This window comes from Cetorhinus maximus, chromosome 18 (genome assembly GCF_964194155.1).
Source record: "Cetorhinus maximus chromosome 18, sCetMax3.hap1.1, whole genome shotgun sequence".
Classification (NCBI taxonomy): Eukaryota; Metazoa; Chordata; class Chondrichthyes; order Lamniformes; family Cetorhinidae; genus Cetorhinus; species Cetorhinus maximus.
In genome coordinates this window covers 90,885,809-90,912,852 of record NC_135896.1, presented here as the reverse complement: position 1 = coordinate 90,912,852, position 27,044 = coordinate 90,885,809, and the positions used below count along the sequence as shown (strand labels likewise).

Sequence of the window (27,044 nt, the reverse complement as noted above, 5' to 3'; positions counted from 1 at the left end):
TGATTTATGGCCTCACGCCAAATTAAGCTCCTCTGCCCTCCAGGCTTCCCACTTGGTGGCAGGGCCGGGAGATTCCGCCCCTGGTATCCTCCCACTGATTCATTCATTCGTTACTTTTACTGAGCACTTTATTTGCCGGTTTGTGGCCAGGCTATTTGGTGGACTCAGTGGAAGGAAGTATTCTCAGGATCAGTACCACCATCTGAAAGCAAACTGGCCAACCATTGGCAGAATGTGAGGTGGAGTTTTCCCACCAGCGGGATTTTACGGTCCTGCCAAAGTCGATGGACTTTTGAACGGCTCGCCGCATTTTATGGCCCCGCCCCTGCCGCGATTGGGCTGTAAAATTCCACCCTTGTATAACCATGGCAATGGAGGCACTAGAAGCCTAAACCAATCCCCTCACTGAAGAGGAAAATGTGGTAGAGAACGGCATAGACGATATCGTGAAGAATATCGGTATCGGCGTCAGCAAGCTTGAGTTCCTCAGATTGTGTTGCATAGCTTAATTGATTTCTGGTGTTGTGAAGGCCTCACTGGCTTAACTGACAATACTTGTCCTCTAATGGTCATGATGCATGAAAACCCAGGCAGGTGTGACCCGAGTCCCCTTTCTGTAACTGAGTGAGCAGTGCTGAAAACCTTTTGTGTGGAAGGGAATTTTTTTTTAACGTCCGCGTGTGAACCAAGACTTGTGTCCTTTTGTTTCCCCCTCTTTCCAGGCGGAGACAGCAGCCAATCGAATCTGCAAAGTTCTGGCCGTTAACCAGGAGAATGAGCAGCTAATGGAGGATTACGAGAAGCTGGCTACGGACGTACGTGTGTTTAAAAAAAAAAAATTCCACAATCGCATAACCAGAACTTGAGAATTGTGGAGATGTTTGTCTCCTTGAAACTGAAAGGTGTGCTTCATTAAAAAGGATTGGAGAGGCACCCCGATATTATTCCACAAATGGGCCTCTTCAGATTCTTATGGGAAATTTCCCTCCGTTCCCCCGCCTCTTCCCCGAATCCCTTCATGTATATGCACGCCTGTAGAGTTCTTCCTTGCTAAATGCTCAAATAATAAAATTCGGAATAACTGGAAGCAAAACAACAAAACTGGAAATCGTCAGCCTTAAAGTACAGATGGGTGTTATCATTTTACTCTCTGCAGTGTTGAAATTTGTCCTTAATTTGAAAGTCAGTTCCATTTGTGTCATTCCAAATTGGTTGCCACCTTTACCTTGGAAGGCTCAACTTACTCAACATTTTTAGTGCCAACCAATCAACACCCTTCTCTCATGCAGTATAAATTGTTGCTCCCTTTGAAATTTGGCATTCCTGCATCTGTCCTGATAAGTACAAGACCAGAAAGCTTTGACAGCGTGCTGCTTTTTTTTTTTCCAGCAATACACAAGATTTTTAATTCGGGTATACCCACAGGCGGGTGGGCCACAGATTTTAACAGACTTTTTTTTTTCCCTTCAGCTTTTGTGTCAATTGCTTTTTAACATCTATTTTTGCACCGTGCCCTCTTAATTGCCATTTGGTACCATTTGAAGCTGATGCTTTGGGAGGAAGAGGGAATAGCTGTGGTCGGGATGCTGAGCAGATCAGCTTGCCAGCCATTTGTTGGTACGCCCTCCTATCAGTAATCTGCCCCCCATACAGCGGGAGGTGGCATATCTCGCTGCGGCAGGAGTAATTGCCTGAGGCTCCTCTTCCCACAGGAGGCTGAAAAACAGACCTCGGGTGGTATGGAGAACAGCAAAGATCTGTTCCTGTCCGTGCTTTGGCTCGGGCACGCTGTAGTGCTGACCCCTGGGTTTGCACAGAAGAACTCCCAAGTATTGCATGTAGCACGGGATTTTCCGGCCCTATCGCGGCGGGACCCGCTGCGGGAGATTCAGTGGCCAACCCAAAAGCCCACTGACTTTTGGCGGGACCGGACGACCCCGGCAGTGGGTGGGGGGGGTGGAAAATCCCCACCAAACAGGCGACCGTGCTCACCACATTAGAAATGATTTACACTGGAATTCAATGATCGTCCCCATTGTCTCTTGAGTCATTTATAATGCTACAAAAGAAAAGCACACCTTATCTGGATAAAGTGTAACTACGCACAATCATTTACCCCTTAATCATCCAATGTCCCGGGACAGGCGAAAATCAAAGGGAAGCTCTCTGCGAGAGAAGCAAACTCAGTAAATTCCTCTCTGATTCCCCCAAAGTCTGCAGGAGATTGTGATAGCCAACAACCTCCCCCTCTCCATCACACCAGCTGGGTTACCTTTAATACTATTGTTTGAGGAACTTCAGTGCTTACTGAGCACTGGTATTTTTTTTAACTCTCCAGAATGGAGGATATTGGCAATAAAAGGAGCTCTGTAATTAGACACAGTATGCAGGTGTCTGTCTGGGATCAACCAAATCTGCTAAGTGGCAGGCAGCCATGTATGTTCCTCAGCATTGCATCCGCACAGGTAGAGTTGAGCTACAGTATAATTGGCAACCAAGTGGAAAAAGTCTTCCACTCCAGAAGAATATGTACCCAGAATCAACTTTGCCTGGGTCATATTTGTCATGTTTAAATTTGTAACATCATGCGTGATCAGAAACACGCTATCATCGCCAACCACATCATTGCTCCCTCCATTAATGACACAGCGAACTGCATTTGCAAAATACCCCCCCATAGGAGCAAGAGTAGGCCATTCAGCCCATCAAGCCTGCTCCACCATTCCAATAGGTCACGGCCGATCATCTGCCTCTACACCGTTTTCCCCACTTTCCCCATATCCTTTGAAGCCATTAGTCTCCAGAAATCTATGTATTTCCGTCTTGAACGAACATCAATGGTTGAGCTTCCACAGGCCCCCGCCACCCCGGGGTAGAGAATTCCAAAGATTCACCACCCTCTGAGTGAAGAAATTCCTCTTCGTCTCAGTCTCATGACTGCACTGTTCCTTTTATGATCACCAAGCTTCACTTTCACGTGGAAAGCGGGGCTGGGGAATGTTTTACCATCTTTCTAGGTCCCTAACGGCACTTGTTCTGTCGTAGCTCCTGGAGTGGATCCGACGTACTATTCCCTGGTTGGAAAACCGCGCCCCCGAGAACACCATGCAGGCCATGCAGCAGAAACTAGAGGATTTCCGGGACTATCGCCGCCTCCACAAACCACCCAAAGTGCAGGAGAAGTGCCAGCTGGAAATCAACTTCAACACCCTACAGACCAAACTGCGGCTCAGCAATAGACCAGCCTTCATGCCATCGGAAGGCAAGATGGTGTCGGTACGTATTAAGAGAGTAATACCGGACATCTTTCTAAATATAAACCGGAGAAGCCATTCCAATGTAAATACTCAGGAACTGAGATTACCCCAAGCTCACGTTTCATTTCCAATTGACTCTGGGGTTTTGGATGGGATTTGGCTGTGCAATGTTTAGCCATTCTACGTTTGGTGCAGTTTTTCCGAGTTCAGCCCTATTCCTTCCATGGTTCTTAAATGATGAAGTTTATATGTACTTCAGTGTCTGTAATGTAGGAATGGAGTATTAGTTTGTAATTTTAATATCATTTGATTCGATTTTACCCTTTTAATAAGCCGCCCACCATTTCCTTGTTACCTGCTGAACTTATTTGTCTATTTTTGTTCCTCCATGTACGCATGTTTTTACCTTGATTACTTAGCCCATATGTGAATTTTTTGACATAGGCTGCACTGCAATTCAGCTGTGAATGTGTTATTAATTTTATCATGACTGTAGTGTTAAAGTTGTAGGGTTGCCAGGTTTTTTTTTCTTTATTCTTTCATGGGATGTGGATGTCGCTGGCAAGGCCAGCATCTGTTGTCCATCCCTGATTGCCCTTGAACTGAATAGCTTGCTCAATCTTTTTGTGGGGGGGGTGGGGGGGGGGTGCAATTAAAGTTTGGAGTCACGTGTAGGCCCGACCAGGTAAGGATGGCATTTTTCCTTCTCTAAAGGGGTATTAGTGAACCAGGTGGATCGTTTCATGGTCACCATTGCTGACTAGGGATTTGAACCCACGTCTCCCTGGGCATTAACAGAAAATGCTGGGAAAACTCCTCATTCTGAAGAAGGGCCATACGGACGCTAACTAAACGTTAACTCTGTTCCTCTCTTCACAGATGCTGCCAGACCCGCTGAGTTTTCCCAGCATTTTCTGTTTTTGTTTCCAGCATCTGCGGTATTTTGCTTTTATCTCCCTGGCATTAGCCTGGGCCACTGGATTACTAATTCAGTGGCATTACCGCCACCCCACCATTTGGCTGCAGTAACTCTGTCATTTTGCCTGGAAGAACCTGTGGATGACAATGGTGTGGATTCTAAGTCCAAACTCATTTCCCACTGGATCTTTCTTTGTAGACAGCAGCTATGTTAACATGTTGGAGCACAGTGACACTCTCTTTCCTTACATGTTTATAAACCTAAAACATGAATGTTTTACTGTTCATGTCAACATCCAGGTTATTTTTATGATTTTTCTCCCATTCCTTATGCTCCTGATCTTCAATCATAACTTGATTTCTCGGTACCCAGCCAGCTCTCACTTCCTTCATGGCAAATTGCCTGCAAATAAAATCCACTCATTGTGAATGTTTGGAATTGATTTAGGATTTTTCTTCACTCACTCTGGAGAGGTGGGTGTAACTAACAAGGCCAGCATTTATTGCCCATCCTTGATTTGAGTAGGAAGGTTAGAGATAGGGTTGCCAACTGTGATTTAATATATTCCTGTAAGTTTCATCGCATGACTTGCCCTGCACGCTCCAGCCATTAGTCGGCCAACACATCCATCCTCATGACACACTGCCTTCCGACGACGCCAGTTGGAATGCAAAAAGACTCGTTACCCAATTGGATGATGCTTGACTGTCAGCCAAACAGCCTTTTTTTTCCCCCATTTTCAATATTTTTATATCTGGTAAAGAGAAATGTTCAAAGAAAATGGCAAAAAAAAACAATTTTTTTATTGTCCCGATGATTTCTCTCCAGGGCACAGCATATGTCTTGAAGATTGATCTTCAATTCCTGGAGACTGGGCCAATCCTGGAGGGTTGACAAACCTAGTTAGAGAGGAACTATTTCTGCTGGTTAAAGAATCTAGGACTCGGGTTCATAGCCTAAAACCTAGAAGAAGGCCTTTCAAGAGTGAAGTTAGGAAACATTTCTACACGCAAAGGGTGCTAGATGTCTGGAACTCTTATTGCAAGAGACAGCTACTGCTGGGTCAGTTGTTAGATTTTTGTTGACCAATCTCAGATTTAAAATTATCAAAGATATTAAGGGGCATTGGTGAAAGGTGTTTGGGTGAAGTTAGCTCACAGATCAGCCATGGTCTCATTGAATGTCAGAACAGGATTGAGGGGCTAAATAGCCCACTCCCGTTCCTCTGTTTCATGTTGCCCTTGAGAAGAAGGGGTTGGTGAGTGACAAAAGGGGGAAGGTGAGGGACATTAGGGGAGTTGTTCACAGACCTGTGAAACATGATTGAACCTCTGCCTATTAAACCTACACGCAGGAGAGAAATGTTTACAGCTTTGTAGACTGTTGATTTTGGAATTGTGTCTGACCCAGTGGTTAGCTAGGAACATAGGAAATAGGGGCAGGAGTAGTTCATTCGGCCCCTTGAGCCTGCTCTGCCATTCACTTAGCTCATGGCTGGTTTTCTACCTCAGTATATTCTTCTTTAGATAAAAACTGTAAGCGATACTCCAGGTGCAGTCTCACAAAGGCTCTAAACACATTTAGATATTGTACTGTGATGAATTGTGTCAAGTGTTGTAGTTAACCAGGAATCCTTATTTTCACAGTTCTTAAAATCAAGTTGAGTTTGTTGTCCCAAGAGCTCATCTAGTGATTAGCTGAGCTGAGCTGTTAAGCCAGTGAGGAGCCCAGGTTCAGTCCCTAGCTGATATCCTCAGGGAAAGCAATAGTGTTACACCCTACTTCCGTGTCTTTGGGTGGGAGAGGGGTGAGTGGGCCTGGTCTGGGTTCCCACTCCTGATCCTCATCCCACAACCCCCCCTGCTGGAAATCCATCTGCGTGTGAACGTTGGAGAAGGACAACTTGCATTGTTCCCTGATCCCTGTGGAGATTTTTAAATTGATGCATTTAAGTAGAAATAACAAGGTTAATGTTTGCTCTGATGCCTCCCATTGCCAAATAATCAGTTGATTCCCATTGTCATGAGTCACACATCAATAATCGTCACTTGCTCAAGCTCCTGGAGAATACCCAGTGCCTATGGAAGCTTGCTGCAGGAAGAGGTCAACATCTTGGGAGAGATGGAAACTACATTTAACAGATGTTAGGAAAGGTGATTTGACTTACCCTTGTTGGAGATGGTCATTGATTGGCACTTGGGTAGCACGAATGTTACTTGCCACTTATCAGTTATATCTTTCATTCAGAAATGTGTTAGCATGAACAATGGGAGGTCAGTTATAAAACTGAATGGTCTGATATCCGCACCTGAGTTGATTTCATCCTGTTGGGACCCATTCAGAGTTTGGAAGTCCATTTGGTTCTGGGAGAGGGGTGGGGGATTAGGGTGGAGCAGGATAAGGCTGCTACCCTGGGTTAATGAATGTGAACGGACACACCAGTGATGTGACATTGCTCGGAGTCTCTAATTGTGATTCGTGGTGATTGCAGGATATAAACAATGCCTGGGGCTCGCTGGAGCAGGCCGAGAAAGGTTATGAAGAATGGCTGCTGAATGAAATCAGGAGGTTGGAGAGGCTGGACCACTTGGCTGAGAAATTCAGACAGAAAGCAGCAATCCATGAGGCCTGGACCAATGGTAAATATTTCACTGCCTAAAGGCTCAAACTTTGGGTGAGGTTAACACGAAATATCCATGTATGGGTCAGTTTTGTATCCCTTAGGTATCATGGCATTGGATGTTGGATTATCTCAGTGCATGGCAGCCCCGAGTGGAATGTAATTTTACATTGGCGGTTCTCTGTCTTCACATCCCCTTTGCCCATTACATGCCCAACAAGCCATTGGCGGAAAGATGATTTTTGATTGCTGTGGTCAGTCTAATTGGCTCCCAGAGATTATCTGTCATAATATCCAAGTGGACCAGTCAACCCTTCTTCAATATACTGCTGTAAACCCATGGGGTTGCAGCTCTTGAACACTTTGTCAGCTTTACCATTTGCCTCTCTGGTCCTCCTCCCAGCCTGTGGGAGGTTGCCAGTTTGTGCTGGGCAATTGGCCATGTCGGGCACTGCAGCTCTGGAGGGATGTGATGGCTTTGGAGGGAGTGCAACACACATTTACCAAAGTGACACCAAGCATGAAATTATGAGGACCGGATGCATAAATGTGGCTGGTGTTTCCTTGAGTTTAGGAAGTTGGCGGGTGATCTAATTCAGGTGCTAAAGTCATAAAAGCGTAGATGCAAAAAAGTTATTTCCTCTGCAGGAGGAATCCAGAATAAAGGAGGCCATTCAGAGATGAAATCAGGAAGCAGTCCTTCACGTAGAGGGTAGTGGAAACCTGGGCAGCCCTCCCCGAAAAGTGGATGCTGGATAAATGGAAATTTTCAAGACTTGAGATTGATGAATTTTTAAAGAGGGATAAGGATCAAAGAAAGGGTTATATCAGACTCCGATAGAGCTGAGATACAGAACAACCATGATCTGATTGAATGGCAGCACAGGTACAAGGGGCTGAATGGCCTCCTCTTGTGCCTATGTTTAAATTGTGTACTCTGGACATTGTGGAGACACCACAAAACTACATCATAAAGGATCCTTTCAGCTGGGAGAGGGAGAAAGAGGTTTATATCCCCATCAATCTGAGCTGAATTCAGACTGAAAGCTCTGAGGTACTAGGACGGTTTACTACTGCACTGCACCACCTAAAGCCTGATGGAGAGGAGTATTCTGAAACTAAACAACATAGTGATGATAAATCACTTGCCTCCCCATTCACTTCTGTCTGTGCTACCAGACATTTTTGCCTCACACAGTTACTAACATGTCAACCTCATAGCAAAAATAGACCTGTTATTCTGCTATAATCTTACATGATGTGCCCGTTCAGGAATAAATTTAATATTGATTTGCAGATCAGTGCTACGTAGGGCTCCAGCCCAGCCAGCGTTGGTGCTGCCCTAAACACAGCGAAGCATTCTTTTCTTACCATTTGATTCATTCAGCTTGAATAAATTCCAAGCTGATTGCAATCCATCCTCATGAATAAAGGCCCCTCTCATTCACTGCAGTGAAAAGCTGAAATGCTTTTGTGGATACAATTGTATTTGCTTTGTAATATCCCAGCAATCGTTTGGTGTTCATCTAGTTAGCGACATCAGGATCCTCCGGACAATGAACTGGCCCAGGCCTCCCCACATGCCTCTCTTGCTTTGGCCGCACAAAGATGCACAAAGTCAGCCTTAAGTGACTCTTGTATTATTCTGGCTCCCTTGCTTACTGGCATAGCTTCTGTTTGATGCTTAGAACAAAGACACAGAGTACGTCATGGCTACATCATGAGGAACTATGACACAAGCATGCAAGCTCTTGCTCCTTGATGAAGTTTGTTGGGTCCACAACTGTGCTGCGCTGCCATTCTCCCTTTTCAGACCCAGTATTGAACTGGAGGTAAATTTAGGCTTGGACTCAGTGGCACAGTCACATGCTATGCTAGCCCACCCAGAAGAAAGTGGCAGGAAATGCATTTGGAACTCCACGCGCTAAGTGTTTTAACCTTCCCAATACGGCATGAAGGTGTTTTCCAAAAGGGTGGAGAGAAAGTAGAATGTGGGGATTGATCTACTTTACCACTGTTCATCGCCTCGCACCTGGTTACTTGACAATTTGAGGTTAATTGACCTAGTTAATAATCCATCGGCACCTTAAGTTATTGATGACTTGGAAGGAGACAAGGATCTGTTGACGAGAAATCATAACAATGATAAGAGTGCAGCTGCATCATTCTAGCTTTTTTTTTTAAAGTGATGCGGTTTATTCAACTGACAATAAAAACAGGTTTGCATTTATATAGCGCTTTTCATGACCACTAGACATCCCAAAGTGCTTAACAGCCAATGAAGTACTTTTTGAAGTGTACTCACTGTTGTAATGTAAGAAACGCAGCAACCAATTTACATCCAGCAAACTCCTACCAGCGGTAGATAATTTTTTTTTGTCTATGTGATGTTGGTTGAGGGAATAAGAATTGGGCAGGACAGCAGGGAAAACAGCCCTGCTGCTTTTCAAAATAGTGCCATGGGATCTTTTACATCCACCAGATGGGACCTGAGTTTAATGTCTCATCCGAAAGGCAGCAACTCCAACAGTGCAGTGCTCCTTCAATACCGCGCTGAAGTGTCAACTTTGATTTTTGTGCCCAAGTGCCGGAATGGGACTTGAACCCGGAACCGAGTGATTCCGAGGCGAGAGTACTACCGGCTGGGCCTCAGCTGACACGCTAAATAAAAACTTACATTTCCATAATGCTCTCAAATGCAGAAAAAGGCCTGAGCGCTTTCATGGATGTTGGAGAAATGGAGAGCAGACCCTGAAGATTGGGGAGAGAAAGGGAAAGAGAAAGGCTTCACAGGAAGTTGTACCATCAAAGGGGCCTTTTGGCCCATCAGACTCATGCTGGCACTTTGAGAGAGCTGTCCAATTTGATCTTGTGCGCCCCAACTCTTTCCCCATGACCCTACAAATTACTTCTCTTCAAATACATGTCCATATTCATACATCTACGTGTCAAATACTCATCCAATTGCCTTTTTTTGAAAGTTCCTTTGACACTACCCTTTCAGATAGTGCGTTCAAATCATAACAACCCACTGTGTGGAAAACACTTCCCCTTAGTTTGCTTGTAAGTCTGTGGTTTCTGCTTCTCTACCTGAGGGAACAAATTCTCCCTGTTTGCACTGTTAGCATGACGCATGATTTTGAGGAAAGGTTTGAAGGTGTCAAAAGCACAATGGAAGAGAAGGAGGCATTTGACATCAGGGAGTGTGGCAACAAGGGGAGGTGGTGGGGAATATAGCCTCAAAGTGGTTGAAGGAATAGCCCCAAATAGTGAGGAATCGGTAGCCGAGGAAGAAAAGGATATACAGGTGGAGATCACTTAGGCAGGTGGGATGGGAATATTCAAAATCACGAATGACAATCTTTGAAAGCTAATTGGCTGGTGCAAAGTGAGCCAGTGTACTTTGGCAAGGATAGGGTATAGACCTAGGATGTGAGCTACGACTGTCTGAATGAGTTGCAGTCAATAGAGGCTGAGAAGCCAGAAGAGCATTGGAGCAATGAGGAGATTTTCCTGGGTCTGGAGCCAGAGTAGTTGATTGCTTGGGCATGTGAAAATTGGGAAAATTGCGAGGTTAGTGTACGGAGCTATAAAGGAACCCACCCAATTTCCTGATACTCACTGTAGCTCTGCAAATCAGTGTGACCCAGCAAAACCTTCCCCCATCAAGTTCTGAGATGATAAAGGCACACATTAAGGTTTCAGTGGCAGGAGTAAAGGTGGAAAAGGGGAGACAAAAGAAGGGGACCTTGGTAATCGATGTTTGTGGGGAGCAGTAAGGGTTTAGGGCTAAGCAGTGCAACTCAGGGCCTGTACACCTGGGCTTATTCAGGTTGTGGTAACAGGCAGGCAATTGTAAAGAGTTGCAAGTACTTTGGGGATTGATGGAGGAGGGGGAGAGATAGAGCTGATTATTGCTGTTTGGTAATGAACATACAACTTAGGAGCAGGAGTAGGCCACTCGGCCCCTCGAGCCTGCTGCACCATTCCATAAGGTCATGGCTTATCTGACTGTAACCTCCACTCCACATTCCCACCTACCCCGGATAATCTTTCACCCCCTTGCTTATCAAGAATCTATCTACCTCTGCCTTAAAAATATTCATAGACTCTGCTTCCGCCGCTTTTTGAGGAAGGGAGTTCCAAAGGCACTCAACCCTCTGAGAGAAAAAAAACATTTTAAACTGTGACCTGCCCCAGTACTAGATTCGCCCACATGAGGAAACATCCTCTCCACACCCACCTTGTCAGGACCCCTCAGGATCTTGTATGTTTCAATCAAGTTGCCTCTTACTCTTCTAAACTCGAACAGATACAATGCCGGCAACGTAGCTATCATCCGTTTCTTGCCCTGGCTCCCTGAAATACAATGCCTCCTCTGTTTTTAATACTTAGTGAGAGCTTGTTCACGGACTGTACTTTTTAAGTGTTATTTGTGTGTCTCCTTCCCTGTTTTAGGAAAGGAGGAAATGCTGATGGCAAAGGATTTCGAGACTGCTACGCTGTCAGAAGTCAAGGCTATATTGAAGAAGCATGAGGCCTTCGAAAGTGACCTAGCAGCTCACCAGGACCGTGTGGAACAGATTGCTGCAATTGCCCAGGAGCTGAAGTATGTGCTTTAATAAAGCTTTCATTTTAAGTAAAAGATCAAAGAACGCAAAGGATTGAAAGTGTCCTGAGTGAAGTGTTCCATGGGAGACGCCCTCAAGAGACATTTAAATCTAAACAAGTTAATTGAAAGTCAGTTTTATTGGTGCTGCAATTGCTGGCTTTGTCATGTGCTTCTGTTCTCCTGGTCAAAAAGCTGTCCATAGTGTAATTGGCCAGTTCTATTGATGGGCAGAGACCAGTGAAAGGCAGTTCAGCTTCAAATGCATAGTGTCCTCAATGTGAAAATCTCTAAATTGTCAGCTGAGGCCTTTCTTTTGGGAGTGGAGTGCCTGGGGGTGCCGTTAGCATGGAAGAGAACCATTGGCCAGGAGAAGCGTCCTGTGTGCTTTATGCATAAGAGCTCGGTTTGCAAGTCCAGACTGTCCTACCCTCCCAGTTGGAAGAAGGCTTTACAGAGATGAGAAGGCAGCCAAAGGAGGTAATTGACGGCAGATTAATCATTCCCCTCCTCCCGCCCCCTCCCAAAAGCACAATCTCAGGGCTTGGCGTGTTTTTACAGAGCCCCATCTTCTCATTGATCTGCATTGTGTGTGGGTTAATCGGGGATGGCAGCTTCCTGTGATGTATTATCTCAGATGCCTTTTATTGGAATTGCTGGGGCCCTGCAGCAAAAGCTAAGCAATGCTGTGCTCTGACATTACCTGGTTTGTGTGTGAGGACTTGGGGCATGGTTAAATGCCCAGGAAGTGACTCCAGATGTGGTGAAGCTCCGGGTGAGTGGGCAGTGAGTCATTCATTCTTGCCTTTTTGAAAAAAAGCTGCACGCTCCATCTGTTGAACATTTGTTGTGACTTGTCTGTGGCTGGGATGGTGTTGGAGGGGGTTGGGGGAGTGGGGATGGGGGGCGGGGGTGGTAGCAAGGAGAGTAAAAGGCATCTGCAGTTGCTTGTGTTGGCTGCAATGTGGCCAAGATGGGAGACTGGAAGAGAAGTAGGCCTCCAGCCAATTTGTATTAGATCTTACAATGCCTTTGAGATTTTGTTTAACAGCTGGAATTTTTATCTTTTCATAACATATATCCTGAGGAACTAAACATTTGACTGTCTGTAAATCACTACAAATCTGAGACTGCGGTAAACAATGTTAAGACCCTGGGACCTCTTTCAATATCTGTCTCTGGTAGTCATGACAATCCTTTTGGCAATTGTGTCCTTCTGTTCTAATACATATTGCCATGAGTTTTTTCTCTTTGACGAATAGCGCTTACTCTTCCATTCCTTCCCCATTTTGTTTTCTCCCAAATTGTAACTCCTACAGGTGTCAGCAGCTCTGCAGCACCTTTTGCAAGTAGCTTTTCTTAAGCGAGTTTAGATTCTGAGCGTTGTCGGCCTATTCATCTGTGGATGTGCAAGTGTGATCTAGGGTGGCCCCTGATGGATCTCCAGAATACCGGACACGCACTCGCCAACCTCCATGCTTTCGCTCTCCCAGGATGCAGCCCCTTTAAGATTAAGAGGCTGACTCTTTACTCCCCACCCCCTATGATGTAAACAGGGGCATGGCCTGTGCCAGGGTCAGGGTTTGGGGCAGGGCAGAGCTTCTCTTGGGCTCGCAGTGGGATTGCGGCAGGGGTATGCGGACTGGGGCCTGGGCCTGGGTGGTGGCCAGGGCCCAGATAGGTATAGGCCTGGGGTTCATCGGTTATAGTGGGAACCACACACACCAAACTCACCGCCTATTGAGGGGAAATGTCACGCACTCCAACGAAGATAAACAACTGTGGTTTTTAGAGGCATTTCAAAATAAAAATACTGGACATAAAGGTGTCCAGCACTAGACAGGGACCAGACCAGCTGATAAATTTGGCTGTCTGGTATAAGACCAGGCTGATCGTCATCCTCGATCCAGGCCTGACCCGAAGCCCACATGTGTCTAGCTGGAGTTATTCGATGGCAATCAGGGTGTAGGAACACTGGTTGGTTTTCCTTCCTATCTTCAACTTTTCCCAACTAAGGATACCTGAGCCAACTCTAAACTCCTCAGCAACATTTGGCTGGCTTAGTTAAATTGGTACCATAGCTCAAACCTAGAATTTTTCGGCCTGCACAGCCCATGGCACTTCCCAAAGCAAAATGGAAGAATCCTACCAATGTCCTGGCCAACATTTATTCCTTGGTCAACGTTATTATCGGGTCATTCACCTTAATGCTATTTGTGGGACCTTGCTGTGAACAAATTGGCCCTTGTATTTGCCTGTATTCCAACAATGACGATAACTGAAAAGTACTGTGAAGTACTTTGGGAGATCCACAGGATATGAAAGGCGACATATAAATGCAAGATTGTTCTCCTTTCTGTTGAAGTTTCTGCATTAAAATCCATGAGTGAGAAGTTGGCCTCAGGACAGTTTCTTGAAAGTTGTTTATCTTCATTGGAGTGTGTGGATTTTTTCCCCACATAGACGGTGAGTTTGGTGTGTGTGGTTCCCACTATAACTGATGAACCCCAGGCCTGTACCTGTCTGGGCCCTGGCCACCACCCAGGCCCAGGCCCCAGTCCACATACCCCTGCCGCAATCCCACTCCGAGCCCAAGAGAAGCTCTGCCCTGCCCAAACTCTGACCCTGGCACAGGACATGCTCCTGTTTATGTCATAGGGAGTAGATTAAAAAGTCAGCCTCTTAACCTTAAAGGGGCTGCATCCTGGGAGAGTGAAAGCGTGGGGGTTGGCGAGTGTGTGTCCAGTATTCTGGAGATCCGTCAGGGTATTATCTTGGTGTATTAATTTTCAGCGCTCATAATGAAGGAAGATCTTTTTTATTATTCATTCACGGGACATGGGCATCCCGCCCACATTTATTGCCCATCCCTAATTGCTAGGCCATTTCAGAGTCAACCACATTGCTGATTTGGAAGGACAGCAGATTTCCTTCACTAAGGGACATTGGTGAACCATTATTTTTTATGACAATCGACAACCATGGTCATCGTTAGAATTTTAATTCCAGACTTTTATTGAATTCAAATTCCACCAATTCCACTGGTGGGATTCAAACCCCGGTCTCCAGAGCATTACCCTGAGTCTGTGGATTACTAGTCAAGTGACAATGCCACTACGCCACTGCTTCCCCTGTAGATGATACTGAGGGTGATAACAGATGAGCCTTTATTGATCTCGTACAGCCATTGGATGAGATGAATTATTTCTGACTTTTGCAGTGAGCTGGATTATTGGGATTCTCCAAGTGTGAATGAGCGTTGCCAGAAGATCTGTGATCAGTGGGACAACCTAGGAGCCCTGACCCAGAAGAGAAGAGATGCCTTGGAGGTACTTTCATCTTCAACCTGCTCTTTGTGGATGTGATTTTTTTTTTTCTCAAATATTTGCACGTGCTGTCAGATTCTGTTTTTTAAATCAAACCCATAAGGATGATATTCAGCTGTACAACAGTAACCAGGCCCCAACTGGCCCCATTTTGGGCACTTTATTTGAGGAAGATTGGCCTCAGAGATAGTGACGGAGATTCACCAGAATGATAACCATCTAATAAGGTTTAACTACAAGGACAGACTGCATACATGGAGCATTATTGCATTGGATATAGAAGAGAGCTAACCTTAATTGAGGTGCTTAAAACGATCGAGAGAAACTTATTTTCTGGGGTCAGGGAGGCGTGACCTTAAAATTAGAGCTAGACTATCAGGAAGCAATTCTAAACAAAAAATGTAGTGGAAATTTGGATCTCGCTCCCCCAAAAAAGCTGTTGAGGCTGAGGGTCAACTGAAAAATTCACAACCGAGATTGATGGATTTTTGTTAGGTAAGGGTATTAAGGGTTGCAGAACCGAGGCAGAGAGATGGAGTTAAGCCTCAGAACAGCCATGATCTAATGGAATGGTAGAACAGGCTCGAGAGGCTGATGGCCCACTCCTGCTCCGATGAAGGGAGTAATTAGTTTTATCAACCTTGTTCACAGAACATATGAAGCTGCTGCTTCGGGCACAGGCATTCCCAATTAAATTATAGTAAAAATTTGGCTTCACAGCCAGCGTTCCCGCATTAGTGTGTACCGTTCTGTTCTCACTGTGAGGGTGAAGACAGGTATAATCACTTTACACGTGGCATTAGACTTAGTGGATCAGGCAGTAAAACCTATTTAAAGTTATGGAACTCGTGGGGAGGCTCGTTAATCTGATTTAACGTCGGATCTTCGCTGGAGTATTCTTTTCCTTGTGCACATTTGTAAGGAGTTAGTCAGTCCTCACGAGATTGGGGAACGGGCTTTTACGAGCAGGTTAAGGAATGATTAAACATGTTCAGTGCCTGGCCTGCACTGGTGTGAATGGACCCGAGACAATTTCAGATTCAGGTCTGTGGGCTGTTGGTGCTAATATGCTAAAAATGAGAAGTGCTCAGGCTGCTTAATCATAAGCAGGAGCACATACTGGTATCTATGGGCTCCCATTAAGCCCTCTAGTGGTGAGGCTTGTGCATGTGCTTGGCCAGATACCAAGCTGATGGAGCGCCTCGCAAAATGAGTGCAGTACTCTTTAAATCCTTTGATATCTGCTGTGTGTACATAACTGACCCACGTAATGTGTTAGAGTGTACGATTTATAGTTCCATTTCCGATTTCCTGTTATTCCAGTAAATTAATTACGTTCATAATGCGTGAGAGCAACTCCTTTATCTCCTGTAAGTGAAGTGTTGAGTGTTTGCCTCACGATTATGCCATAACACTCAAATGAATGGAGCGTAAATTTAAGTGAATTAGGTTCACCTTTGCTAGTGTGTGCATCAGTCAAATGATATTTTGGTGCTTGGGGCAGGTCTCCGGCTTGTTTTTAGCTGGAGACGATACGACATGAACAAGCCTACAAGATGGAATGGCGGTGGGGGGGGAAGCATTTGAGAAAGGATCTTTAAGATAAAAGAAAAATTGATTCTAAAATTTCCAGGTAGAATATGTCGTCTTAATGCCGTGTTCAGATTTTGTCAGGAAATGTAGGCGGAACTGTTGACCAGTTTGTGCTAGTGGTAACTTTCCACCCCCTCATCTGTCTCGCTGCTAGGTGACTTTGTTGAAAGTATAGACACAGATGACTTTTTTCTGACCTTTTGCACACGGATGTACACAGTTTTGACTAGTCGCTTTTGTCCTGGGAAAACTGAAGGTCATCTTCAAAACTGGGTCATCCACTTGTTCAAATCTGCAAACTGATGTCTTCCAGCAACTATAGACCTTGGAGTTGTCCAGAGAGTGGGAATTTGTTTGCAGAAACTGTAAGAGCATAGATTGGTGATCAGTGCGCTGTATTTTCAGTTTATAAAGATCAAGAAAGACAAGATCTGCCGCTGAGAGACTGTAATAAAATGTGTTAAAAGAGAAAAGGAAAGAGTTACAAAGAATATTGCCTGAAGAGTAATCACAAAATGGGCATGCTTTTTCTTGAATCAGTACAAGAACAGCGTCAGAAGAATCTCCGTAGGTATGGAAACCATATTCATGGCCTGGGATAGGCTTGAGCTTTACATAATGTTAAAACTGTGCAAGGCAAAACAAACCTGCATGGGTAAAAGTGAGAACTGAGCTATTTGGGGAGCTGTCTTAGCTGCAAAAGGGATTTGTAGGTTCTATTGCAGTTCTGAGGAATTACTGAGACCTTGAGTGTCAATAGATGGAAAAGGAATAGGTGTGGAAGCACTGAAGGTTGGCTAGAGAGAGAGGAAGAGAGACAAGAAAGTGTGTTTTTGAAGAATGGAAGAACCAGATTTTCTTTGCTCCATATCGAGAGATCAAGAGATTGTAAACCAGCCATTGCACTGTGAGCGGAACAGTGCTCATGAATATTGAGGGGATGTACTCTGCAGGAACGAGATAAATGTAAATTAACACAAGGGAATGTATTAGTTGGATAATGAGTGGAAAAGATGTGAATGATGAAAAGAGAGAAAACATACTGGGGAACCCTGAATGAACTATAAATGTGTCAGAGGATGTCAGCTACAAAACCGCGATTTGGGGAGGAATGAGACATTCATGAACAGAATTTTGCTGAGTGTGTGGAAAATTGGTCCGAAATGAGCAGTACCAGATCTTGTCAAAGACTTGCCCAAGAATAGTTAATCACCAGAGTGTTCAAGAGCAGAGTTCCAGAGTATGTAATGTTGGCAACAAGACAGCGCTGAAAACCTTGCTGAAGATGATTTATTAAGCCAGAGCTTTGGGTGATGGATAATTTGAAAGTTAGCAAGTCCAGAGGATTAAAATCAGACTATCTGTACAAAGTCTTCTGTTTATTATTGCCATGGGGTTGAACCACCAAACAAGCTTTCTTTTAACATCAGGAAGCTGTCTTAAGTAAACAAGCATCCCTCTCCAATTTATTGAATGTATTTTGCATTCCTTTTCAGAGGACAGAGAAACTCCTGGAGACCATTGACCAGTTGTATCTAGAATATGCAAAGAGGGCTGCTCCCTTTAACAACTGGATGGAAGGTGCCATGGAGGATCTGCAAGACACATTCATTGTTCACACTATTGAGGAAATCCAGGTGAGCATTGATCAATGTGATGGTTGCCCATTTTGGACACTGTCCATTTCTTTTTCCAAAACTGGCAGTGACCAGCTCTGAGGAACAAACTAAGAGTGCATGTCAGGGAGCCTGACACAGGACACCATCCACTGATGCATTTAATTTTGTATCTGGCTGTACAGATGCAAGATTAATTAAAACAGACTTTTAAACTGCTCTCAGTGAGTCATTCTCACATGGTACGTCAAATAGAGCCACAGTAAAGAGCACTCCCACATGCTCAGAACAATGGGAGCCTGCGTCACTTAAACATTAAAAAGCTTCATTTGCTACCACCCCCTTAAATTTAGTTGAAAAATGAACATATTTATAAACTAAAACAAAAATTAAACCTGCTCGATAATTTGTTGCAACCCTGTTGGTTAAGACGTGCATTCAGTACATGTCACAATAACCATCAGCTCATTTTTCTTGTAGTATTATTCAGATTGTTGTTAAATAAAAATCATACTCAACCTTGTTGAGTCTGTATCTTTTCCTTAGCCAATTAATCTCTACGCTGATATTATGTCTGTTACATCTGACCAGTTGAGAGCAATGCTGTCACGCAGAAGTAACAATTTTCAGCACCGCACTCTCCAACAGATTTGAGCCTGTCAAACCTCTTCATGACCGACTGTTTTCCTTTTTAAAGCGTCTGCCCTGTACCATCCAGCATTTGTATTTTCACGGTTAGTTTTGAAAGATTAACCTTAGACGCTTCTCTTGAGGAACAGTGCTGGCAGAGAGACAAACCTGATTCTCTCCTGACCGAAATGCGCTTCTGTCAAATCATTCTCCAAATTCAGAGAGTTGACCCTTTTGAGAGGCGCGTTTGAATGGTAGACGGCCATGTTGTAAAGGCAGCAATCGTTTTGCTTAGTTGGCGTCTGATTTGCATTTCACATCCGAACCTGATTTGAGTTTAACGTCCAGGCACAGGGTTGAGAGCTTGAACAGTTGCTTCATACCTGAGGTATCTTGGACATGCGGAAGGCAGATTAGGAATGGTGAAAGCAAATTACTGCAGACGCTGGAAATCTGAAATAAAAACAGAAAACGCTGGAATAAACTCAGCAGGTCAGGCAGCATCCGTGGAGAGGGAAACAAGAGCTAACGTTTCGAACCCGCATGACTCTTCTGAAGAAGTCATGTGGACTCGAAACGTCAGCACAGATTAGGAGTGCGTTGCCGTGCTTCTCTGCCACCTCCCCACCCCTTGTATTAACATGGGAGAGGTGGGAAAGTGGTCACTCTTCATCGCTTCACCTTAGCTGGGCATTTATGGCTTCCTTCACTGTCGCTGGGTCCAAATCCTGGAACTCCCTCCCTAACTCTGTGGGTGCACCTACGCCACATGGACTGCAGCGGTGCAAGAAGGTGGATCGCCACCACCTTCTCGAGGGCAATTGGGGATGAACAATAAATGTTGGCTTGGCCAGTGACGCCCACATTTCGTAAATTACTTTTTAAAAATGTTGTTGGAGGCTGCTTGAGGCCTTTGATGGAGAATGAGGTGAGTTGTGGAGAGCAGCTTAAAAATTACTGTTGCAAAGCTCTTCTGGCAGATAAATCCACAAAATAATTTCACACCATTTCAGGCTTTCCTCTCGCCCTTTCCGTATCGCCCTCGCCCTCTGTGTGAGGTACGGGGCTGTATTTTCTGCAGCCCATTGCAGCGGTAACCATGGCAACTGGGCCTGCTTAACTGCGGGAGAGGCCCTGCATCAGCCTCCCAGCAGTGGGGCAACTCCCCCCGATCAAGTCAGAGGGCAGAAGGCACTGAGGTGGGATTCCCGGCTGCCAACAGTGGGATCTCATTTGGGCTCAATTGAGACCCATAATCCCTGAGCCCACAGTGGTCACTCGGGGATTAAATGAGGGCCGCGCAGTTTTGCCACTTCCTCGAAAGGCCACCTAGCCACCCTGTCAGCTCTGCCAGCGGCCTCCTGGGGGTGTCCCTCCTAGTCAGGCAACTTGTGCCCAATTGAGGGACCCGGCAGCGGGAAGGGAAGTAACCTCCTGAAAGCCAACGCCTGCCATCTCCCTCCCTTGACTCCCACCACTTTGACCCCGTCGCACCATCGCTGGAATTTGGCCTGGGATCCCTCGTCAATCCTAGGCCCTGCTGGGTGCATTACCGACAGCTGCCACCGCCCCTGCTGGCGCTGGTGTCAATGAGAAGCTGCTGGCTTCTGATTGGCCGTCAGCTTTTGGCGAGCAGGACAATTGCAGGGAGGACCCAAAGGTGCTTAACTAAGTACCTAGGCACTTGCTTCCATCGGGCCTCCTGTACAGAACTGATGGGGGGTTCCCCACGGGCTCCCTGACCGGTGTGCTGCCGGCCTGACAGCATCATGTCCATATTGTCACTAAATACAGGAATTATTTGTGTTGTAGTCCATACAACATGCAAGTACACGGAGAACATACACAAGAATGAAAGTTAGTTGTGTATATGTGTTTGCATGAAATTCCCCTATCGTACGAACATATGAAATAGGAGTAGAAGAGGGGCTGAATGGCCTACAAGCCTGCTCCACCATTCAATAAGATCCTGGCTGAGCTGTTTGTGTTTCGAGTTCCACATTCACATCTACCCCGATAACCTTTGACTCCCTTGCCTAACAAGAATTATGACGTGCGATATTTCGTTTGGCGGGCGTGTGCTGGAGTTGGCTGCACGCCAGCCGATAATTGTAAGGCCACTAACGAGCTCATTAACTTGAAATTTACACTGCCCGTCCCACCGAACGGTTGGCGGGCGGGCGAAAAGGCCACGTGGCTTTTACATTTTTTTAGGAAACCTCATCCACGAGCGGGATGAGGTTTCCTAAAGCTTTTCCAAATTGAATAAAAACTTTTTTTTGAAAAATAAAACCGTGTCCCATCTCATGCGACACGGCCACATGAGCGGACATGTTTCGGTAAATTTTTATAGCCTTTATTAATGTTTTTTAAATAGCACTTCAATCTCCCTGAGGCAGCTCCGTGCCTCGGAGATTGAAGCCCTCTTTCACGCATACCCACGAGCTGCACGCCAGGCCTGCTCTCCTTCCTCCACCCCCCCCCCAACCCACCCGCGCAGGCAGCGCTCAGCGCTGCTGCTCACCATCCACGCAGGGTGGGCCTTAATTGGCCACCCACATGAAATCGCGGTGCGGAGCTGATCACGGGCGGCAGTCGGCTTCCCGCCTGCTCCCAGCTAGCCCACCCGGCGAGGGCAAAATTCTGGCCTATGTCTTCTTCACAACACACTTTCCCACCTATCTTTGTGTCATCTGCAAATTTAGCTACTATGCCTTCACTCCCCCTCATCTAAGTCATTGATTTAAATTGAAAAAGCTGAGGCCCCACTGTCTGAATAAGAAATCACAAAAACAACTTGAACTTAAACAGTAACCTTTACATCTTCAGGAGGTCTCTGTTGCTTTGTAGGCAGCCGATTTCAGCACAGCAAGGTCCCTACAAGAGGTAAATTAGATAAATAACCAGTTAATCTGTTCTGCTAGTGTCGCCTGAAAGAGGCATGTCGCCCAGGACATTAGGCTATGCTTCTCTTCAGACAGCGTCATGGGATCTTCTGTGTGCCCTGAACAGAGTTCCAATCAGAAAGGCAGAAAATTCCGCTATACAGCATTCCCTCAATTATTAACTGCGGTGATATGCTCCAGAATAATACTCTGGTTCAGGACAAGGATGTTCCCAGCTGGGTTAAATCGACAGTTTATTTCATGCGACAGTTTATTTCATGCTTCTCAATAAAGATAAAATAAATTGTTTAATGCCTTATTTGAAATAGAATTTCATATAAATCCACCCGAGCTTATCCAAATGGCTTTTGGTGTCAGTAATATTTTGTTGAGCGCTGTGGCAAGAGACGGACTGCGTATGTACAGTGACAACATGTACAGCTAACACACCTGTTCCTGTCTTTGTTTTTACCCTCATCATTGCGTTCATCGTTCATCATTCTTTTAACTGACTTGGAAAGTCTCGGCCAGCCATCTGTTCTTGGTGTTGTAGAGTAAATATTGTCGGCAGTGCTTCTTTGGCTGGCTGCATCTTGGCTGACGTTCCAAATCTGTGATCTCTACCACCGAGAAGGACAAAGGCTGGAGGCACAAGCAAACACCACCACCTCCAAGGCCCAGACCATCCCGGCTGGAACATATTTCACAGCTCGTCACTGGATCAAAATCCAGGAATTCCCACCCTAACGGCCCTGTGGGAGTAACTAACACCACATGGTCCACAGCAGTTGAAGAAGGCAGCTCACCGTCACCTTCTCAAGGGGTGGGTAATAAATGCTGGTCTTGCCAGCGACGCTCACACCCCAAGAATGAGCTTTTTAAAAGGCACGCGTAAGGTTGGATTTTGATGTAAAATTCCTTCCCAGGAGGTTTTGATGCCAATCCCCCATTTTCCAAGGTGGCTTGATACAACTGTGTGAAGTCCGAAGCCACATCATGAGGCATTTAATAGTTGGTGTGGGACTGGAGTCACTTGTAGGCCAGACAGGGTAAAGGTGTCAGCTTTCCTCCCCTTAGAGACATTAGAGAACCTCGTTCCTTTTCATTTTTACAACAGCTCAACAATGGCCACTTTTACCGATACCATCATTTCTCAACTGATTTCAAATCCACAACCTGTAAGGGTGGAATTGAACACCTTCTCTCAATAGTTAGTTTAGGCCTCTGGATAACAAGTCCAGTGCCATAGCCACTATGCCACTTCACCCCATGAGGTATACAATATGTTTTCCCTATTAATCTTCAGCCAGAAGTGCCAAGTGGATGATCCATCTCGGCTTCCTCCGGAGGTCCCGAGCATCACAGGTACCAGCCTTCAGCCAATTTGATTCACTCCATGTGATATCAAGAAACGACTGAAGGCGCTGGATATTGCAAAGCCTATAGGCCCTGACGATATTCCGGCAATATTACTGAAGACTTGTGCTCCAGGACTTGCCGCTCCCCTAGCCAAGTTGTTCCAGTACAGTTACAACACTGGCATCTACCCAGCTATGTGGAAATTGCCCAGATATGTCCTGTACACAAAAAGCAGGACAAATCCAACCCGGCCAATTACCGTCCCATCAGTCTACTCTCGATCATCAGTAAAGTGATGGAAGGGACCATCAAGTGGCACTTGCTTAGCAATAACCTGTTCACTGATGCTCAGTTTGGGTTCCACCAGGGCCACTCAGCTCCTGACCTCATTGCAGCCTTTGGTCAAGCGTGGTCAAAAGAGCTGAACTCCAGAGGTGAAGTGAGAGTGACTGCCCTTGACTCAATGCAATATTTGACAGAGTGTGGTATCAAGGAGCCCTAGTAAAACAAGAGTCAATGGGAATCGGGGAAATTGGACGCTGGTCGGAGTCATGTCTAGCACAAAAGAAGGTGGTTGCGGTTGTTTGAGGTCAATCATCTCAGTTCCAGGACATCACTGCAGGAGTTCCTCAGGGTAGTGTCCTCGGCCCAACCATCTTCAGCTGCTTCATCAATGACGTTCCTTCCATCATAAGGTCAGAAGTAGGGATGTTTGTTGATGCACAATGTTCAGCGCCATTCGTGACTCCTCAGACACTAAAGAAGTCCGTGTCTAAATGCAGCAAGACCTGGACAATATCCAGGCTTGGGCTGACAAGTGGCAAGAACATTCACGCCACACCAGTGCCAGCCAACAAGAATCTAGTCATCGTTTCTTGACATTCAATGGCATTACCATCACTAAATCCCCCATTTTCAACATCCTGGGGGTTACTATTGCCCAGAAACTGAACTGGACTAGCCATATAAATACTGTGGCTACAAGAGCAGGTCAGAGGCTAGGAATCCTGCGGCAAGTAACTCACCACCTGACTCCCCCAAAGCCTGTCCACCATCTGCAAGGCACAAGTTGGGCGTGTAATGGGATACTCTCCACTGGCCTGGATGAATGCAGCCAGAACAGCACTCAGGAGGCTTGACACCATCCAGGACAAAGCAGCTCACTTGATTGGCACACCATGCACAAACACTCACTCGCTCCACCACTGACGCACACTGGCAGCAGTGTGCACCATCTACAAGATGCACTGCAGGAACGTACCTTGGCTCCTTAGATAACACCTTCCAAACCCAAGACTGATACCACCTAGAAGGACAAGGGTAGCAGACACATGGGAACACCAGCACCTGGAAGTTCCCCTTCAAGTCACTCACCATCCTGACTTGGAAATATATCGTCGTTCTTTCACTGTCGCTGGGTCAAAATCCTGGAACTCCCCTCCTAACAGCACTGTGTGTGTACCTACACCATATGGACTGCAGCGGTTCAAGAAGACAGCTCACCACCACCTTCTCAAGGGCAATTAGGGATGGGCAATAAATGCTGGCCCAGCCAGCGATGCCCCCATCCCATAAATGAATTTAAAAAAAGAGGAATGAAAATTGTTTAAATCTCCAATTGCTGTAATACTTTCAGTATTTCTTAAGGAAAGCAACAAGAACAATGAGAGTTGGTTAAGATATATTACTATATTAGGAAAAGTTTGCAAAGTTATTCTCGACAATTAGTAAACTCCAGTTATTTTAACATGCCAAGTCTGAGGGAAAGTGTTGCGGAGAACTGTTGAGCATATTTACGTAACAGTAATAGCTTATGATGGATGAGTTTCTCAGTTTACTTGTAAAATACCAGATTAGTTCTATTAGTCTAGTTACAGCTTTTATAATTGGCAGACTCCTTCAAATTCTCAGCTCTTAATGGTATTGTTCATTGTGGAACAGGGCTATGGAAAGTCAGAAAGCCTCAGGTTCATTTCCTGGTCGGCACTAAGTTAGCGGATCTCAGCTAGGGCAATTGTGAAGCCAATGGATTACGGAGGTGAAAAATAAGTTAGGGCCTTTACTCCAATCACACTCCAGTGAATACATGTTGAGTGAAGACTCCCAAGGAGCCTTGTTTCATGCCTGGGTCAGTAGCACCAGGAGTGGATAGTTAAAAAGTGGAAGCCAAAAGATTTAAGCAAGGGGAACTTTAGAGATGGCAAAGTGATAAGTTTCCATTAATTCCTGTTCAGCTTAAGTACCAGGGAAAACAAATGATTCTTTGCCTGGAGATGTGGGAAGCCCAATGAATCCATGTAGTCAGTGTGATTAACGTTTTGTTCCTTGCCTCTTTTCTTGTCCTGTAGGGATTGATCACTGCTCACGAACAGTTTAAAGCTACTCTGCCCGAGGCAGACCGGGAACGCCAGGCTATCCTGGGCATACACAATGAGGTGTCAAAGATCGTCCAAACTTACCATGTCAACATGGCTGGTACCAACCCTTACACAACTATCGCCCCGCAGGATATTAACAGCAAATGGGAAAAGGTGAGAACAATGTTAAAGTTATCAATTGTGTGGTGTTGAAGAAGAGGACAGCTGCATTCAAAATAAAAGTAATACTGCAGCAAAGTGTCACTGACCACCTAAATTCATTTTGCACTAACACCTGACTTCTGATTGCAGCCTCGTTTGGCGTTCAGCTTCCCATCCTGTTTGTCCACACATAATGGAACTACTTTTGTTGGTCTTGATCGTTTAATCCTGTTTTATAATTTGATTTGTCCCCATGTACCAAGCCTTGTTCCAAAATTATGTTTCGACACAAACCCAACACAGTCGCACAAGATACGTAGGCTGTCTATCCACCTTACCTGAGGGTGAAATAATTCTTAACAGAATATAGCTACAATACATCATGTACAGAATGAAAGACACTGTGTGTATCTCAGTGGTGGCTTTCATTTGGATTTTGGCTGCGTGTCAGACTTTTGAAAACTTTGGAATTTAATCTCTGAGGAAACAAAATGTTGGTGAGATTGTTTCCAGCTGAGTGTGCATTCTTTTGTCCTTCTGTAATCTACTGAAGGAACTGATTGCAGCTTTGCAAGTCTCCAAATGAAAGAGCCAGTTGCCAACTTCCTAACACACTGTACTAAAATCTCCAATCTGTATTCCACTCCAGATTAACTTGTCACCATTTATTTGGATGAGGGTTTGTATGACATGGTAAGGATTTTATTGCTCCACGTTGACGTTTTTTTTGAAGGAGCTGAGTGAGATGGGTGTGCCATAAGATGAAGATCCCTCTGCTCTGCTCCAACAATGTGCCCTCACTGTTGCACCTCCATCCTGCTGCACTAATGACCTTTCTAATGCCCATCCTTATGGCCTCGTTAGCCGAAATAACCAATTAATTTAGATAGTACAACTGCTGACTCATGGATGGTTTTATGCAGTGGAAACATGACCTGGCTCTTGGTGCCTGGGAGCACACTAGCTGCCTACAAAATTGATAGATTGGTTAAGGTTGGCTGATCCATCAAGCTTGCCTCACATTCATGCTGACTGGGGCATCAAGCCTAAACATGCGCTCTCCAGTCTTGAAGCCGTCTCATCTCCTGAGGCAAAAAGAAACAACCCCAGGATCAATAAGGGAAGAAATACTCTGGGGGAAAAATCTTCTTGAACTACCTAAAGTGATCTAAACCAGTCACGGAGATCTTCTGGGCCAAGTGCTATCTATAAAGGCAATTTCCTTCTCGATTTGTTGGTCTCTGCCGCAGTTAAGAACTGACCCATCTTCCTCTTGGAGGCATAGAGTCCTTATTTTTATTTTTTTCCCACTTCCTCCCTTCCTTTTTGTTGACCCCTTGAGAGGATACAGTTTTCCATGGAGCAGTTTCTTTCTAGTGCCTTGCAAAGTGTCCATTATTCAAGTGTGACTCTTGACATTGAATGGCTTCCGTTGTGAAGAATATCCCAGTTGAGGCTGACCCTGGCTCCATCTGGGGTCCACACAGATGCACTTCAAACAGAAGGCACTGGAAGACAGTTAGAACTGGGTATCCTGGGAGCTCTTCACTTTCTTCCCTCACCCAAGGGCACTGCACGCAATTATTGCATCCCACTCTGCTCTGGTCAAGATTAGCGAATTCAACACAGACGAAGGATAAAAGCAAAGAGGTTGTATTCAAATCAAGAGCAAGGTAACTATCATTCAACTACTCTGGGCTGGATTCAAGGT

General features: G+C 45.4%; 1 protein-coding gene across 7 annotated transcripts in view; it reads left to right on the top strand.

Moving 5' to 3' along the window:
- Positions 1-27,044, top strand: part of actn1 (actinin, alpha 1) — a 211,321-nt gene that overhangs the window by 167,815 nt on the left and 16,462 nt on the right. For all 7 annotated transcript variants that reach the window (XM_078563178.1, XM_078563177.1, XM_078563175.1 and 4 more), the window contains exons 9-15: positions 723-815; positions 3,046-3,276; positions 6,668-6,815; positions 11,255-11,405; positions 14,626-14,734; positions 17,821-17,961; positions 25,163-25,345. In XM_078563178.1, coding sequence (XP_078419304.1) covers positions 723-815; positions 3,046-3,276; positions 6,668-6,815; positions 11,255-11,405; positions 14,626-14,734; positions 17,821-17,961; positions 25,163-25,345 — 1,056 coding nt within the window. The remainder of the gene's footprint in view (positions 1-722; positions 816-3,045; positions 3,277-6,667; positions 6,816-11,254; positions 11,406-14,625; positions 14,735-17,820; positions 17,962-25,162; positions 25,346-27,044) is intronic.